The 15,745-nt window shown below is 36.2% G+C and overlaps 1 protein-coding gene across 4 annotated transcripts in view; it reads left to right on the forward strand.

Annotated features, from left to right (window-relative positions):
* Positions 1-7,993, forward strand: part of LOC145986500 (coenzyme Q-binding protein COQ10 homolog A, mitochondrial) — a 169,836-nt gene extending 161,843 nt beyond the window's left edge. For all 4 annotated transcript variants that reach the window (XM_083120580.1, XM_083120579.1, XM_083120577.1 and 1 more), the window contains exons 2-3: positions 2,328-2,492; positions 6,048-7,993. In XM_083120580.1, coding sequence (XP_082976706.1) covers positions 2,329-2,492; positions 6,048-6,507 — 624 coding nt within the window. In that variant the 5' untranslated portion in view covers position 2,328 and the 3' untranslated portion in view covers positions 6,508-7,993. The remainder of the gene's footprint in view (positions 1-2,327; positions 2,493-6,047) is intronic.
* Positions 7,994-15,745: the final 7,752 nt, after the last annotated feature.

Raw genomic sequence — 15,745 nt, forward strand, 5'->3', positions numbered from 1 at the left:
GGAGGTTAAAATTAGTTAGTATACCGAAAATTAACAAAATTGGAGACTCTCTCTATATTGTAAATTTGCTCCAACATCTGGAAGGTGTTTTCTGTCATGTGGGAATGTGTCATAACGCAAATTCATTATTTTTGTTGAAAATTCGTTCTCCAATGCACAATAGCCTTTGGCACGTACATCTTCGTAGATTATCGTGCGTCGTGCTTGTGTTTTGTCGATTTTCATTGGGGATGCAGTGTTTGCAACCACGCCATTGTTTTCCAAAAAGATGATGTGTCGTGGATGCGTGGTGAAATTCATACCAGGTGTGGGAAACCATTGACGGATAGCCCCAAGAACCATTTCTGGCAAGGTTAGGTTAAGCAAGGCATACATAGTTAAAATTTTGTTTGTAAAACAATGCACAAAAAAAAAATCAATTTGTATTTTTTGGGTTTCGAAGGTTGGAAACCCTGAATATCAAATGAAAATCGACAAAAGACAAGCATGACGTGCAATGATTTACGAAGATGTACGCACCATGTTGTGTCTTAGGCAAGCAAAAAAACTAAAAGAAAGAAGTACTCGTAATGTGAAAAATTGAAACTACTTTCATCAAAAAAATGTGAATACACCTTAAAAAATGTTCCGCGAAGCAGATGCGTAAGTACGAATGTTAAAAATTATGAAACAAAGAAGTTACACGTGTTTGTGGATAGTACATTTTTACCGATTTTGTGCCATATTTACTGTCTTGTGATTCGTCACTGTGTGGGATTGGTAATACATATTCCTCGTGTGCATGTGAGGTAGTTAAAACTAACTGATCTCCATAATAATAAAAGTTTGGCAAAATGCCTATGTTTTCCTCATGCATTTATTGATAAATTTTTCCTTGATATACATTTCTTATGTTATTGCTAATGTTTTAGAAACTTTTTCATTTTGCCTATTTTGTACCCTACTGCCTATTTTTAATTTTAATGCCTTGGTAAAACTTCGATAGCGTCCCAACACCTCTCACTCATTTATTTCGTCATTTTTAACATTCACACTTACCTATTCTGCATTGCGAAAGATTCTTCAAGGTTCTATTTTGCTTTTTTCACGAAAAATGTTCAATTTTTGACAAAGAGTAATTATTAAACCATTGACGTTTAGCCCCACAAACCACTGACATTAGCCCCGTTCAATTTAGCATATACGGACAACATCGGTTTTTCTCGATGAAAGAAAATACCAACAAGAACATCTAAATGCTACAGAAACTCATTTCAGTAAGTAGTTTCTTGTGTAAAAATGAAGAAATCCGCTGGGACGCTATCAAAGTTTTACCAATGTCTTTTTCAATAAATTTTAGAATGTTCTTTTTTTTAAAATTCTATACAACTTATCTTTCTTTTAAAAATGAAACGTTGTTTATTATCACGGTAAAAATTTACTATCCTTCGGACACCTATAAATTCTTCGTTTCGTCAATTTTTGACATTCGTACTTACGTATCAGCTTCGCGGAACATTCCTTAAGGTGTATTGACGTTGTTTTTTTTTATGAAAGTAATTGCAATTCTTCACTATTTTAGTTTGAAATTTTAGTCAAAATTTCCCACAGATTCCGGGCTCTACCCCAGGGGTAATTGACCTACCGCCCCCAATCGCTAAGGCGGCCCCGCCTCAGCTCCGCTCCGGCTCCTTGGCTTTTTCTATAGACTCCCTGTTAAAGGCATGTTAGAAATTGGCCGGAGTCACCTGCCCCCAAATGAGCTCCAAACTTTTAAATTTGAAGAAATCCGTTTCCAGGATACGGAAAACTTACCTGAATTTCACACAAAACAACTTCCCGATGTTAGACAATACTACAGGAACTTATTACAGTAAGTAGTTTCTTCTGTAGAAATGAAGAAATCTGTCCGAAGGATAGTAAACTAGTACCGTTATGTTGAACCAACACAACAGAGGAAAGTAAAAATGTTATTTTCATGCATATTTTAGGTTTTTGAATGAAATTGTAGATATGTGACTTAAAATTTGCCATTTTTTCTGTTTATTGTGCTTATTTTAACCAAAAAAAATGTTTCAACTTCCGGGCTCTGATAATACTCCTCTCCACTTTTCCATGTTATGCTGTATGATTAGTGCAAGTGATTGAACTTAACACAACATTGACAATGTGTGGAATATAATAGCACAAGTGCTCAATAAGAAAAATGATTGTGACAATAGCATAATCTGCTAGTCAAACCATGTAGTGTCAGTGGTCGTACTCATATTTGTTTTTAGCAGTAGTGTTTTACCTATGTATAAAGTTATCAACATTTGGAACTTACATCTCTTTCATTCTTCTTGCAGCATGTCTTTGGCATTATATAGAATTGCAGCAGATCAATGTATCGCAATAAATTGCATTTGCGTGACCTCGGGGAGTACTGTGTTGACACACTCACGAAATTTGTTCCAGTTTCCTGGAATACCAAATGACAGGAAGAAGGAGTATTCTGCTAGGAAGTTAGTTGGGTATGTAATCGAGAGAACCGTGAAGGAATTGATAGCATGTAGGGAATTATAAAAACAAAACTTGCGCATAACCCTTCAAGTGGAGAAATCTTTTATACTACTAAGGGTACTAAGGGTATGTAAAATTTTTGCACATGGGATATTTATTTATTGTTTTTTAATATTAGAGCTTAATTATTATTGATACATTTTACATTTACTTCCTTTCCTCTACTAACTGGATTAAATATTGTTGGAGATATATATGATCCTAAGTATCAGTATTGCATTATAAAAGAAAATTAGTAATAAAAACATGTTTTTTCAATTGACAGTGCACATACTTAAGCCAATGATGGCTTGCCTCAGTGGCGGCTGCTTAATACATGCTACCGTGCTATAGCACGTTATTCAATTTACTAAAATGAAATGAAACTTCTCACGTTAAGAGGCTCAAAAATTTGCAGCGCGCTATAATAATTTCCGCACGCTGTTAAGCTACAACGAATACCGTGCTATTGGCTTCAAAGCACGCTTTCACCACCTCGCGGCGCGCTGAATCTGGCCGAATGCCCCTCGGTTCTACGGGGGAGGTATGGTCGGAGCCAATCAGCTCGCGAAATCCGTCTGCTAGCGTGCTACACAGATCCACAGCACGGTAAGTGTTGTCATCTCAGTATAAGAAGAAAGTTTGCGGATAGCTTTACAGAACCAGACGCGATTTTTTTTTTCGCGCGGTTCATGGACATGCGCGTGGCATATGGAGCAGTCATTGTAAAGAACAGTTGTGCTCTGTTGTTCCAAGCAGTGGCGTTCGAGAGGTTGGGGCTAGGAAATTGATGGGGGCTACATCCCATCTCCAAATTTTGAGTTTTGGATGAAAGCAGCAAAGAACTCGGAAACAAAAAAAATAGTGTTAAATGCAAACACCCCTTAAAATGATCTCCGATTACCATTTTTGTCTTTGAATAACTCAAGATGATGGCTTAAATCGGTGATTGCAAAATATTTTATACTTTATTCCGGCCGTACGTAGGAAGCAGCTATGTAATACAGACATTTACAATTCCAGACCCCTCGGAAAAAAAACCCTGCGTACGCTAGCAGCTCCAAGTGAGTGTGTAAACTTGTATGTGTTGGTGGGGAGGGGGGGGGGGTAATTGTAAATGCAAGAAACATCTACCTGTAGCACGCATCTGTGAAAAGTCACGAGCCGCCGCTGGCTTGCCTCATAAAAATTTTGTTGTTTTTGCTTATACTCTTGACTTTGAAAACAAGCTTGAGGAATCAAGTTTCCAATCCAGTAATGAACAAAACTTCCATTGTGCTGGAAAACCTCTGTGTTTCTCAATAACTAAGCAGTTAAGGCAGATGAACAGTGAAGTTTTTAATTAATTTATCTCTGCAATCGCAGAAAGAAGTCAAGAAACTGTCATTGTATCATAATAGTTTGCTCTTCCAGGAACCTCAAAACCACCTAAACCATATTGCCTTCCATATTACAGAGCATAGAAGTTCTAAGGAACACATTGTATGATTTGTAATTTTTCAACATTTAAATGAAGGCTCATTATTCAGATATATATGGCTCTGACAGAGGGGCCAACAAAAGAAAAAAAAAAGTGTCCATTCATAATGCTATAGTGATACAAAATTTTATCTTTAGAGTTATTGATTAAACTTGGGCAAAGGTTCTCTTCTGTCGCCTGCTAATTTGCAACTTTTTGCTTAATTATACAAACAGGCTAACAAACTACCAGAAATGTAACCTTCTGTCAAAAGTAATAAATATTTAACGAACTGGTTACACTAATGAAATGTATCTCAAAAGTAGTCAGATTATACATACTATTTTCTTGTAGAAGCTTACCAACTATAGTTCTTGGTCAGTGTACATACAGGTTTTATTTATCATCATTAAATAATTGCACTGGTTTTGTTGTAAGTTTATAGTGTGCATCATAATGTGCAGTTTCATTATTCCTAATTGTGAAAAGTGTAGCTACATTATTAAAAACAATCCCTTTTTTATCGCATTGATCCTAGGGATTATTTATATACAGATGTGTATAGTTTAAGAAGATACAGGGTCAACGAAGTTAGTAATAAGTTGTGTTTTATACAGTGTATATACACTATGTTGCCATCCGTCACCGGACACCCCTCAAAAGGTGCTCTGGATCGTCTGTACACGTCATACAACCTATAAAAGGTGTTGCCGGTTGATAATACATTCATACCAGCTACAGCAGTCAATATGGACAGACGACACGAAGTGAGTGAGGCAGAAAGATGTATGATCATTGGAGCCCACAGGTTTAGGCATTCGACCCGTGAGATTTCCGACAAATTTCAGATACCCCGGTCGACAGTGAGTGCTGTTATAGAGAAGTGGAAGTGAGAGGGGGTCATGACATGCCGACCCAGACCCAGTAAACCGAAAATATTAACAGATCGTGACTGTCGATGCTTGAAATGTGTGGTGAAGTCAAACCGGAAGGCGTCATTACAGATGGTGGCACAGGAGTTTCGATCGGCTTGCAGTAATGCTGCAAGTGATCGTACTGTCCGCTGGGAGATAGTCGCACTTGGTTTTCATAGTAGCGCAGCAGTTCACAAGCTGCATATCACAGTCAGCAATGCAACCCGTCGGTTACAGTGGTGCAAGGAACGCTGCCATTGGACTCTCGAACAATGGAAATCCATCCTATGGAGTGATGAATCGCGCTACCAGATGTGGCGGTCCGATGGATGTGTGTGGGTGTGGCGTATGCCCGGTGAAAGCTGTTTACAGGACTCTATCGTACCCACACTGAAATTCGGTGGAGGTGGCATCATGGTATGGTCCTGCTTTTCGTGGTACAGTCTTGGTCCTCTTGTTTTAGTTCGGGGAAACATGAATGCCGTTACGTATCAAAAAGTTCTGGACAATTCTGCGCTACCAACATTGTGGGAACAATTCGGTATTGGCCCATACCTGTTTCAGCACGACAATGCTCCATGTCATACGGCAGGCATTATCAACACGAGGTTCGAGGACATGGATGTGCAAAAACTTGATTGGCCAGCCCAATGTCCAGATATCAACCCCATTGAACACCTTTGAGACGAGTTGGAGCGCCGCTTGAGAGCCAGGCCATGCCACCCAAAAAACACCACTGAGCTGTTTGCCGCTTTGCAGGAGAAATGGGGCAAGATTCCCGTCGACACGTATCGCAAATTGGTGGAAAGTCTTCCTCGAAGGGTTGCGGACGTCATTGCAGCGATAGGTGGCCCTACACGATACTGATGTGGTGCTGCGACCGGATTAACATACTGGTATGGGGTGTCCGGTGACGAATGGCAACATAGTGTAGATACACTTGTATTTTGAATGTATCTTCTGCAAATATGCTATATTAAGAAAAAGTGCCGGAGTACTAATTGAGGCGAGTGTACTATGGTTTCATATTCAATTGAACTGAAGAAAGCATTGTATAAAATGTTGAAGCAATGCGTCAAATAATAAAAAAATCATGAATGAATGTATATGCTAAAGAATAAGAAGTTATACATAAATTTCTATTTTGTTTTCAGGTACACCATGGACCAAATGTATAATGTCGTGTCAGATGTCGAGCATTACAAGGATTTTCTTCCATGGTGTAATAAGTCCACAGTAACATTAAGACGAAAAGATTACTTAAAAGCTGACCTCTCAATTGGTTTTCCCCCCATCAACGAAAGCTATACATCAAGTGTAACTCTAGTAAAGCCTACGCTTGTGAAAGCCATATGTACAGAAGGTAAACTCTTCAACTATTTATTAACAGAATGGAAGTTCAGCCCAGGACTAAAAGTAAACCCAAAAACCTGCATCATTGATTTTTCAGTGTCATTTGAATTTCGATCAGTTTTGTATTCACAAGTTGCTCATATATTTTTCAATGAAGTGGTGAGAACTATGGAGGGTGCTTTTATCAAAGAAGTTCGAAACAGATACGGCAAGCCATCTGTCCAGACTAGAAGGTTAGGAATGGTGTCCGTGAATTCTTAACAAAAGTAATTTGTTTAGTAGAATTTTATTTGTAGTAAGTGTGCTCTTTTATATATGTTCTCACTGGTGAGACAATGTTGTAATATTTATAAATCACTGGATTTATTTGTAATATTTTTTTGCCAGGAAAACTGCCCAATGAGCTTCCATGAGTCATAATGTGATGGAAAATGGTAAGAATTTTGACTATTAAGGTTATTTGACTTCCTTACTGCAGAATTTTGTATAGTTCTTGTCAATCCTCGTACTCATGACAATTTAATTGTCCTACCTCTCTCTCTCTCTCTCTCTGCCTGAAAACATGTACTTTCCCTGCAGTATTAGTGATATTTATTTTAAAACAGTTTTGTTTGTTACATTGCTGTTAGCTATTAATTGTAAGTTTTTATTGATGCATTTTCATTTTGGACTTATGAGTGCATGTGTACATTTTGTGTTGCAGCATTTGATGTGATAAATGTTTAATCATGGTGCTGTAGACCTTTCACTTTCATTCTTTTGTAAAGGATTGTTAACTGTTAAAGAAAATAGGTAACAAATCATGTAAAAGTAATGAACAAGAAATGTGGCATGAGATCTTATATACTCTGAAATATGATTGAAACAAAAAAACATTATTGTTTTATTACATGTGAAACATGTTTTAGCTGTACACTTTAGTTTGTTCTATATACATATAATCCAAACAGAAAGTTGAATTACAGCATGGACACTTAGTCAGTAGATGGGAATTGCATCAATCACTCAGATCACCTGAACTGTGCATTTGGTTGCATTGTAATTGAATCATGAGAAAATGACACTCGCTTGATTCCTGTGAAATTGGCTCAACCCTTGTTCTCTTTGGCAAATACTGATGATATGAAATTCAAGAGACACCACAAAGAAATTCCCTTGCACATGCTCCAGATTGAGTCAACGATTAAAGCCAATCATTAGTTTTCATAGTTTCCAAAATAGAGGGGTGCAAAAGTAGGTATACAGTTGCTACTTGTATATTACTGTATGCTACTTTGCTCTATCAGATGATATAAAATCATTGTTCATTTCTCTCTTGTTAGGTGCAGCAAGATTTCCGTTAAAGATAACCTGATAATTTTTAGTTTTTCTTGTATGTACGCATTGCTTGCATTGTAGAATTATTTTCCTGTAGTTTACGGTTATTACAAGCATAAGAAAACAGTTTTTCGCTGTGAAGTTTCAGGAGAACACACGCTCCCTTCATCAGACATTTATTTTCATTTTGACTAAAGATACAGTTATAACAATGGTTAGTAAATTTTTAAACAAAAAGAATCTGTTATATAATGGATGTTGTCAATGTTACATTGTTGTAATATAGCAACTTAACTGTGAAAAGAAGCAGTCTGTTTTATTTTTATTTCAGATAAAAAACAAATACTTGCACTGTAACTGTATACCTACTTTTGCACCCTGTCCCCCCTGTATATCCATAATATATTCACAAAATGAATTTTGACCAGAAATCATTTTAGATCAATGGCTTTGTCATTTGACTTTAGAATATTATTTAATGAGCCTAATTTATTTCCTAAATTAATTAAATATTACAATATAATAATATAGTATATATTAGTATTAAAGTGCATTATTGTTTTTGATGCAACATTTCATTCAATTTCCCGGAAATTTTTAAGCTTACACTACCAAGTTATTCACAACCTTACATGGCTAGTCACTTTACACTAATAAAATAGAACGAAGCATCACAGCAATAAAAAAGCACTATAATAGAAACATTTACTATATTATTGTGAAATATTTGGTCTAGGAATTAATTCGTGCGCCTGGACAAGAGATGGCGTAACGAGCGTATTGTCCCACAGTTCCGTGTAGCCACACATGCGTTGAAAACTCCTGTCAGCGCACATCGTTCGTAGTATTGGGCAGTTGATTGACGCGTCAACAACAGCATTTTGTAGTCAACTGAACATGGCGCAGTTCGTGCCAGATAAAATGTTTTTGCGGGGTGTTCTGCTTCATTACTTTAACATGCAGAAAAGTGCTACTGAAAGTCATCGTATTTTGGTGGAAGTGTATGGTGACCATGCGCTAGCTGAGCGAAGGTGTCAGAAGTGGTTTGCACGGTTTAGAAGTGGTGATTTCGGCCTGGAAGACCAAGAGCGACCTGGACAGCCAAAAAAATTTGAAGACGAAGAATTGAGAGCATTGCTCGATCAGGATTCGTGTCAAACGCAGGAAGAACTTGCAGAAACATTAGGCGTTGATCAAACAACAGTTTCCAAACGCCTCAAAGCCATGAGAATGATTCAAAAGATGTCACATTGGGTTCCACATGAATTGAAAGACAGAGATGTTGAAAGACGAAAAACCATTTGCGAATTGCTGCTTCAAAGACAGAAAAGAAAGGGGGTTTTGCATCACATTGTTACTGGCTATGAGAAGTGGATCCATTACGAGAACCTGAAACGAAAAAAGGCCTGGGTGAAGCCAGGTGAACCAGGTCTATCACAACCGAAACGAGATATTCACTGTGCAAAGGTTATGCTGTGCATATGGTGGGATATGAAAGGTGTGGTGTACTATGAGCTGCTGCAACCGGTTGAAACTATTAATGGAGAACGTTATCGACGACAATTAATGCGTTTGAAGCAAGCTTTGGCCAGGAAACAACCAGAATGGGAGAACAGACATGATAAACTTATTTTTCAACATGATAACGCTCGCCACATGTCACAAAACCAGTCAAAACCTATTTAGAAAATGTCGGATGGGAAGTTTTACCCCACCCGCCGTATTCACCAGACGTTGCTCCTTCGGACTACTACTTGTTCGATTGCATGAATAACGATTTGATTGGACAGCAGTTCACTTCTTCAGAAGATATCGAAAAATGGGTCTCTGACTGGATCGCTTCAAAGGATGAGGACTTCTTTCGCCACGGAATCCGTAACTTGCCTGACAGATGGGCGAAAGTGGTGGCTCTGAGACTGTCCTATTCTCAAATTGTCATGTTCAAAGTTAATATTATTTATGTTATTGATGTTGTTTTAACTTATGCATGTTTGTTTTATATAGATATTGTTATAATCATCTTATCACGCTGTATAAAATACAAGAAATCAAATTGCTGTAACCATAGCAATGTGAAATAATACGTACTAAAAATGGTGATGGAAGTTGTGAGATTTTCTGTGCCTGTATTGTATTTATTTTAAATATAACGGTTATCGTTAATTACGCAATTTTATTTGCATTGATAATCGTTCTGCAAGTTTAAGCGCAGCGACGGTTATCAAGAGTGGCGACCCAGAAGCCAGGATTGTTCAAAAAGTGTGCAATCTTCTGACAGTGGTAAGAATGTCTGTTGTAATGGAACAGAATTTTTGTCATATGCTGAAGTAAGACTTACGTCACAATCTTCAGTGTGCTTGTATAACGTAACTTCTTAAGTGAATCGTCATATGCGCGAAGATCACAATGGCTGATAAGTTAAAGCAAAGTAAATCTAAATCGTCGCGTAAAGAATCAAACATTCAGGCTAATACAATGACTACTTACTTTGATGCTGGTAATCCCGTAGTCGCTTCCAGTAATGCGAATACTACAGAACATGATGTTTGTTCTACAAAACCCGACAAATTATCTTGTTGTAATGATCCTGACAATGATTTGAGGTATGTTCAGTGTACACAGTGCTCGTCATGGCATCACATATCTTGTCTCAAACTTACATTACAGTCACTCACTGGACAATTTATTCGACTACACTAGAAAATTATTATTGTAAAGGTTGCAAACCAGATTATGATCCTTTTAGTTTGCCAGCTTATCTAGAAACTCTTAGCCCGAATTTTGGCGATTTGTTAAGTACTGTTAAGAGTATTCAATTGCTTATGGTCGCTTCTAATGAAGACCTCAAGACAAAACTAGAACAGTCTAATGCTGAAATGAAATCACAGTTAGAACAGTCTAATGCTGAAATGAAATCGCAGTTAGAACAGTCTAATGCTGAAATGAAATCTCAGTTAGAAAATTCTATGAAATCACAGAACAGTCTAATGCTGAAATGAAATCGCAGTTAGAACAGTCTAATGCTGAAATGAAATCGCAGTTAGAACAGTCTAATGAAGAACTAAAAACACGAATGGATCTTGCTAACCAAGATATGAAATTACAGTTACAGCAATCTAATCAAGAATTTGCAGAGTTTAGTGAGAATATTAAGTCTCAGTTTGAACAATTGGAATTGGATATTTAGAGTAACCTAACTTCAAAATTTGAATTGGTTCATCAAGAAATTAATACTGTTAATCAAAGATTAGACAACTTGACTTCCGATGTTAAAACACAACTTGATTCAATAGCTTCCGAATGTGTCAAGAAAAATGAACATTTGGGAAGTATTTTAAATAGCAATATTTCTCAAATCCGAACAGAACAAGACGTTCAAGGACAACAAATTTTAATAAATAAAGATTTGATTAGTGAATACGATAAATCTATTACAGTATATTCATCCAAAATAACTGATATTAATAATAGATTATCATCGTTGGAAGTTGCTGGTAAGGAAAATGTACATTTTGGAACGTATCTTATTGATTGTAATAACAGGTTTCAACATATAGAATCTCGTATTGATGTTTTGCAAACTAATTATGCAAATTCTCAATGCAACACAAAAGGAAATTTGAAACCTCCCCTTGCACAAAATAGTTCTCAAACTAAGACATCACGTGAAAGGGCTAGAAATGCATTTGACTCGGGGGTGACTAATTCATCTACTTATTCATCTGATGAATCTTTAACAACCCATGTGAAAACAACGTTCGATGAACTGCATGTTCGAAATCATGTTCGCTGGAAGCGAAACAAAAGATTTATTCCAACCTGCAATGAGGAACATTATCGAAATAATATGTCACCTAATAGTGTAAAGTTTAAGGATACAAGTAATTATGCGATTAATAATATGCAGACAACTTCTAGATTGAATTCTACCGTTACAAATATTGATAAACATTCCAATGTTCAACAATGTTGTTCTGCTGATGGTGAAAATAGTTACATAAATCAAATGTTTACATACTCGCAAGAACCTAACCTCCCTGTCATTCATCATAGTAATGTCCCTGGTGAAACGTGTGGGTTTCGTCATATTTCTTCCTTGCAGAATGAAGCTTGCAGACCATGGTTTCAAGGTGAAAGGCGTAATGCAAATTTAATGACTGGGACAAGTTGTCCAAATGTTGAAATTGGTGTTAATGAGTCAAATACAAATAACAATTACTGTAATAATCCACAAAGTCAGTTTGATCGTTATATTTCTCCAACGTCTTTACCTGTAATTACTGTTGGGGATACAGGAAACATATGTAAAGATAAATGAACTGTCTCATTTACCCAAATTTTCTGGGAAAATAGAAGACCAATCGGCTCGAGAATATCTAGAACATCTTACTTCTATGCTTGATCTTATGGGCATTCCAATTAACAAAAGGCTACAGAGTATTCAGCAGTGTTTCACCAACAGAGCTGCGTACTGGTATAGAACTCACAAACGTATGTTTTCTTCATATGATCATTTTCAAAGGGAATTCATGAAACAATTTGCAAGTCCGGAAATAATACAGTCTCAGTTATCAGTATTAAGGAACAGGAAGTATGATCCTACAGTACATGGTGATTTAGAAAGCTTTGCGTTGAAAACATATTCAAATTATTGCAATTTAGTTGAGAACGAAAGCGAATTGGATGTTATTCAATTAGTTATTAGCCAGTTACCAAATAATATAGCTAATAACATAACTTGTCATGAGATACGTTCTATGGACCAGTTAACAACTATGTTAAGGAAATTAGATGTTGTCCGAACTAGTAGAAGAGGACTTATTTTCCTACCGGAAGAAACCGATAATAGTAGTAAGGTTAAACCCAACAAGAATCCTGACAGTATGAAATCAAAATTTAGTGTCAAGCAAAGTAATGTTAAACACACCAAAAACACTTGCTCATCTTCTACTCAGACTTCGTCGATGGATGCTCAAGTACCTTTTACTAATGAATTTGGCAATGCTAATTCAAGATATGGACAGTTTAGAGGTAGCAATGGTAGTTTTAGAGGATGTAGAAATAATCGTGGCTATTCAGGATTTACATATAATAACAGAAATAATTTTAGATTCCAAAGAAATAATGCATACTCTGGTATTTCCAGTGACACTACAAATAGGAATTATAATCAGGATGCTATAACTTCTCAGTTACCTAACAGTAGTCAGAATGGAAGGATTTTCTACAATAGGCAAGCGCAGTATACAAGTGAGCCTGCTCTCGCTCCTACTTACAGTCAACCTGTTAATGTGACTTCATTACAACCGCAAGATGCATCTACAACTTCTGGAATATCAAATTCTCCTTCTGGAAATGTATCAAGGACCTTTACACGACAATCTGGTATTGGAACATCTTACCAATCAACAACAAATTTAAATTAAAGGAGCGGATGGAAGTGCCTCGTTTACTCTGCTTTCTTTCGGAGAGGCCAAATTTGAACAAACGAAATTCATTTCAAACACAGGAAATTATGAATGTACGTGATGATAAAGACTTAATATCGGAACCACTACAAGTGAATTTTTTATTGGAATGGTTTGAAGAAGAACCTGAATGGACTGTTAGTGATTATGATATTCCGGTTCCATTAACTGAAGTTCCAGTTATTCATGGAATTATTTGTCAGATACCTGTAGTTTGTATTATAGATTCTGGAAGTCAGGCAAATGTTCTAAATTTTGACGTTTGGTGTAAACTACCGTCTTTGATTGGCAACATTAAACTGGATAACGTGGAAGATGTAAAACTCACCGGTTTCGCTGGATCCAAAAAGTGTAAAGTTGTTGGCAGTAAAATTATTAATCTGCAGATAAAGAACTAATACTTTTCTATGGAATTTTTTGTCCTTAAAGAGTTGAATGCCGATGTCATTTTAGGAGTTCCATTTTTGAGGAAATATAAAGCTGTAATTGATTTTAAAGAAGGGAATGTAAGTTTGCTAAATGATAAAGGAAAGGAAATTTCCTCTGTTTTAACTCGGCAATGTTCTTCTACAGAAGATTCGAAGTATTGTACAAAGTCTAACTTTTGTTCCGAAGATACATTAAATGATAATGAAAGTTATTCATGTAGATTGTTACGTGATGCGTGAACTTTGAATGATGATATAGAATATATGCCAGCTAAGAAGTCCATTTATGAGTCTGTTTTTAGAAATGATAATTTAGACAATTTGCAGAAAGCTGATTTATTCAAACTCCTGTCGTATTATCACATACAATTTTCGGATCAACCTAGAAAAGCAATTGTTGAACCTAACAAGATTCAATTAGATACTGTAACACCTATTACAAGCACACCTTATCCCATACCAATATCAAAGAAGATGAGCTTTCCAAGTGGGAGAAATGGGGAATTATTTACCAAGATTCTTCACCATATCTTAACCCTCTACATATAGTGCCAAAGCAAGGAGGTCTTTGGAGACCTGTGATCGATTTTAGGAAACTTAATCAACATGTTATCTCTCCACAAGTGAGAGTAGAAGCAATCAACGAACTGTTACAGAGGTTCCTAGGATGTGTTTATTTTTCTTCAATTGATTTATCATGCGGTTATTTTCAAATACCGTTGACTGAAGATTCATATCCTTACACAGCTTTTTCTTATAGAGGCAGACAATATCTTTTCCGCTATCTTCCGTTTGGGATTCGATCAGCAGTCTCAGTGTTCCAGGACAGGATGAAATAAATATTCTCCACCGATTGCAGAAATTTTGTTGTTTGTTATTTGGATGATATTCTAATTTTCAGCAAAAATTGGTCTCAACATATGCAACATGTAGAACTAGTTTTACAAAAGATAAAGGGTGTCAAAATGTCTATTAAATTTTCCAAATGTAAGTTTGCTTACAAAGAAATCTGCTTCCTTGGACACATAGTGTCCGGTGATAAAATTATGGTTGATCCTGCAAAGAATTCAGCAATTATTAATTTTCCAATTCCAACAAACAAACGCTCCTTGAGAAGGTTCTTAGGATTAGCTAATTGGAGGCGAAAGTTTATTGAAGGATTTGCTGAAATGGCACAGCCTTTGTATGATCTGTTGAAAAAGGAATCAAAATGGCAATGGAATGATGTTCATGCTTCAGTTTTTGAAAACCTCCGCAAGTCACTGATATCTCCAAAGGCTTTGTATCAACCAGATTTCACGAAGCCTTTCAATGTCAACACAGACGGTTCGAAGAAAGGAATAGGAGCTGTTCTATGGCAAGACTCAACTGAAAATTCTGAAGGACCACGTATAATTCAATACGTTAGCAGATCTCTTAAAGGCAATGAGTTATCATACAATACTCACGAGATTGAATGCTTAGCGATATTATTTGCTTTTGAAAAATTCTACATTTACATAGCTGGAACTAAGGTGAAATTGTTTACCGATCACCAATCTTTATCTTGGCTAGAATCTACTAAAACTTTGAATCCACAATTAAATCGTTGGAGTTTGAAATTACAAATGTTTGATTATAATGTATATCACGTGCCGGGAAAATCTAATGAAACTGCAGATGCTTTAAGCAGATATCCTGATTTAAGTACAGGTTTTCCAACTCTATCGGAACTATATGTAAATAACATAAGTCTTGATTTTCTTGACGAAGATAGTGTAACATTTTGGCAAGAAAGTCAAAATTCGGATTCTTATTGCAGTGCCATTGTACAAAAGTTACAAAATGGGAATTTGTCACAGAATATAAAAAGGCAATATTCGATTCAAGATAATATATTATTCCTGAAACATTTGAAAGAAGACAAGTGGAAACTTGTAGTACCTATTATTGTAGTACCCAAAATTCTTCATAAATTACATGACTTACAAGATCATTTTGGATACTATAAACTATTTAATAAGTGCAGAAGTTTATATTATTGGCCTAAAATGAAAGTTAGTATCAAGCAGTATTTGAACGACTGTCTAACATGCGCAAAAACTAAACAAGCTCACACAAAAATTAGTAAGGATGAATTGCATGTATATTCTACTACTCCACATGATATGTTATCAATAGATCTTGTTGGACCGTTACCCAAATCACAAGGATATAGTTACATATTAACAATAGTTGACACGATGTCCAAATTTTTAATGGCTTATCCGTCAAGGAAGGCACAAATTCAAGCTCCAGTATTTTTAC

Source organism: Lepisma saccharinum, chromosome 4 (genome assembly GCF_977018435.1).
Source record: "Lepisma saccharinum chromosome 4, izLepSacc3.1, whole genome shotgun sequence".
Taxonomy (NCBI): Eukaryota; Metazoa; Arthropoda; class Insecta; order Zygentoma; family Lepismatidae; genus Lepisma; species Lepisma saccharinum.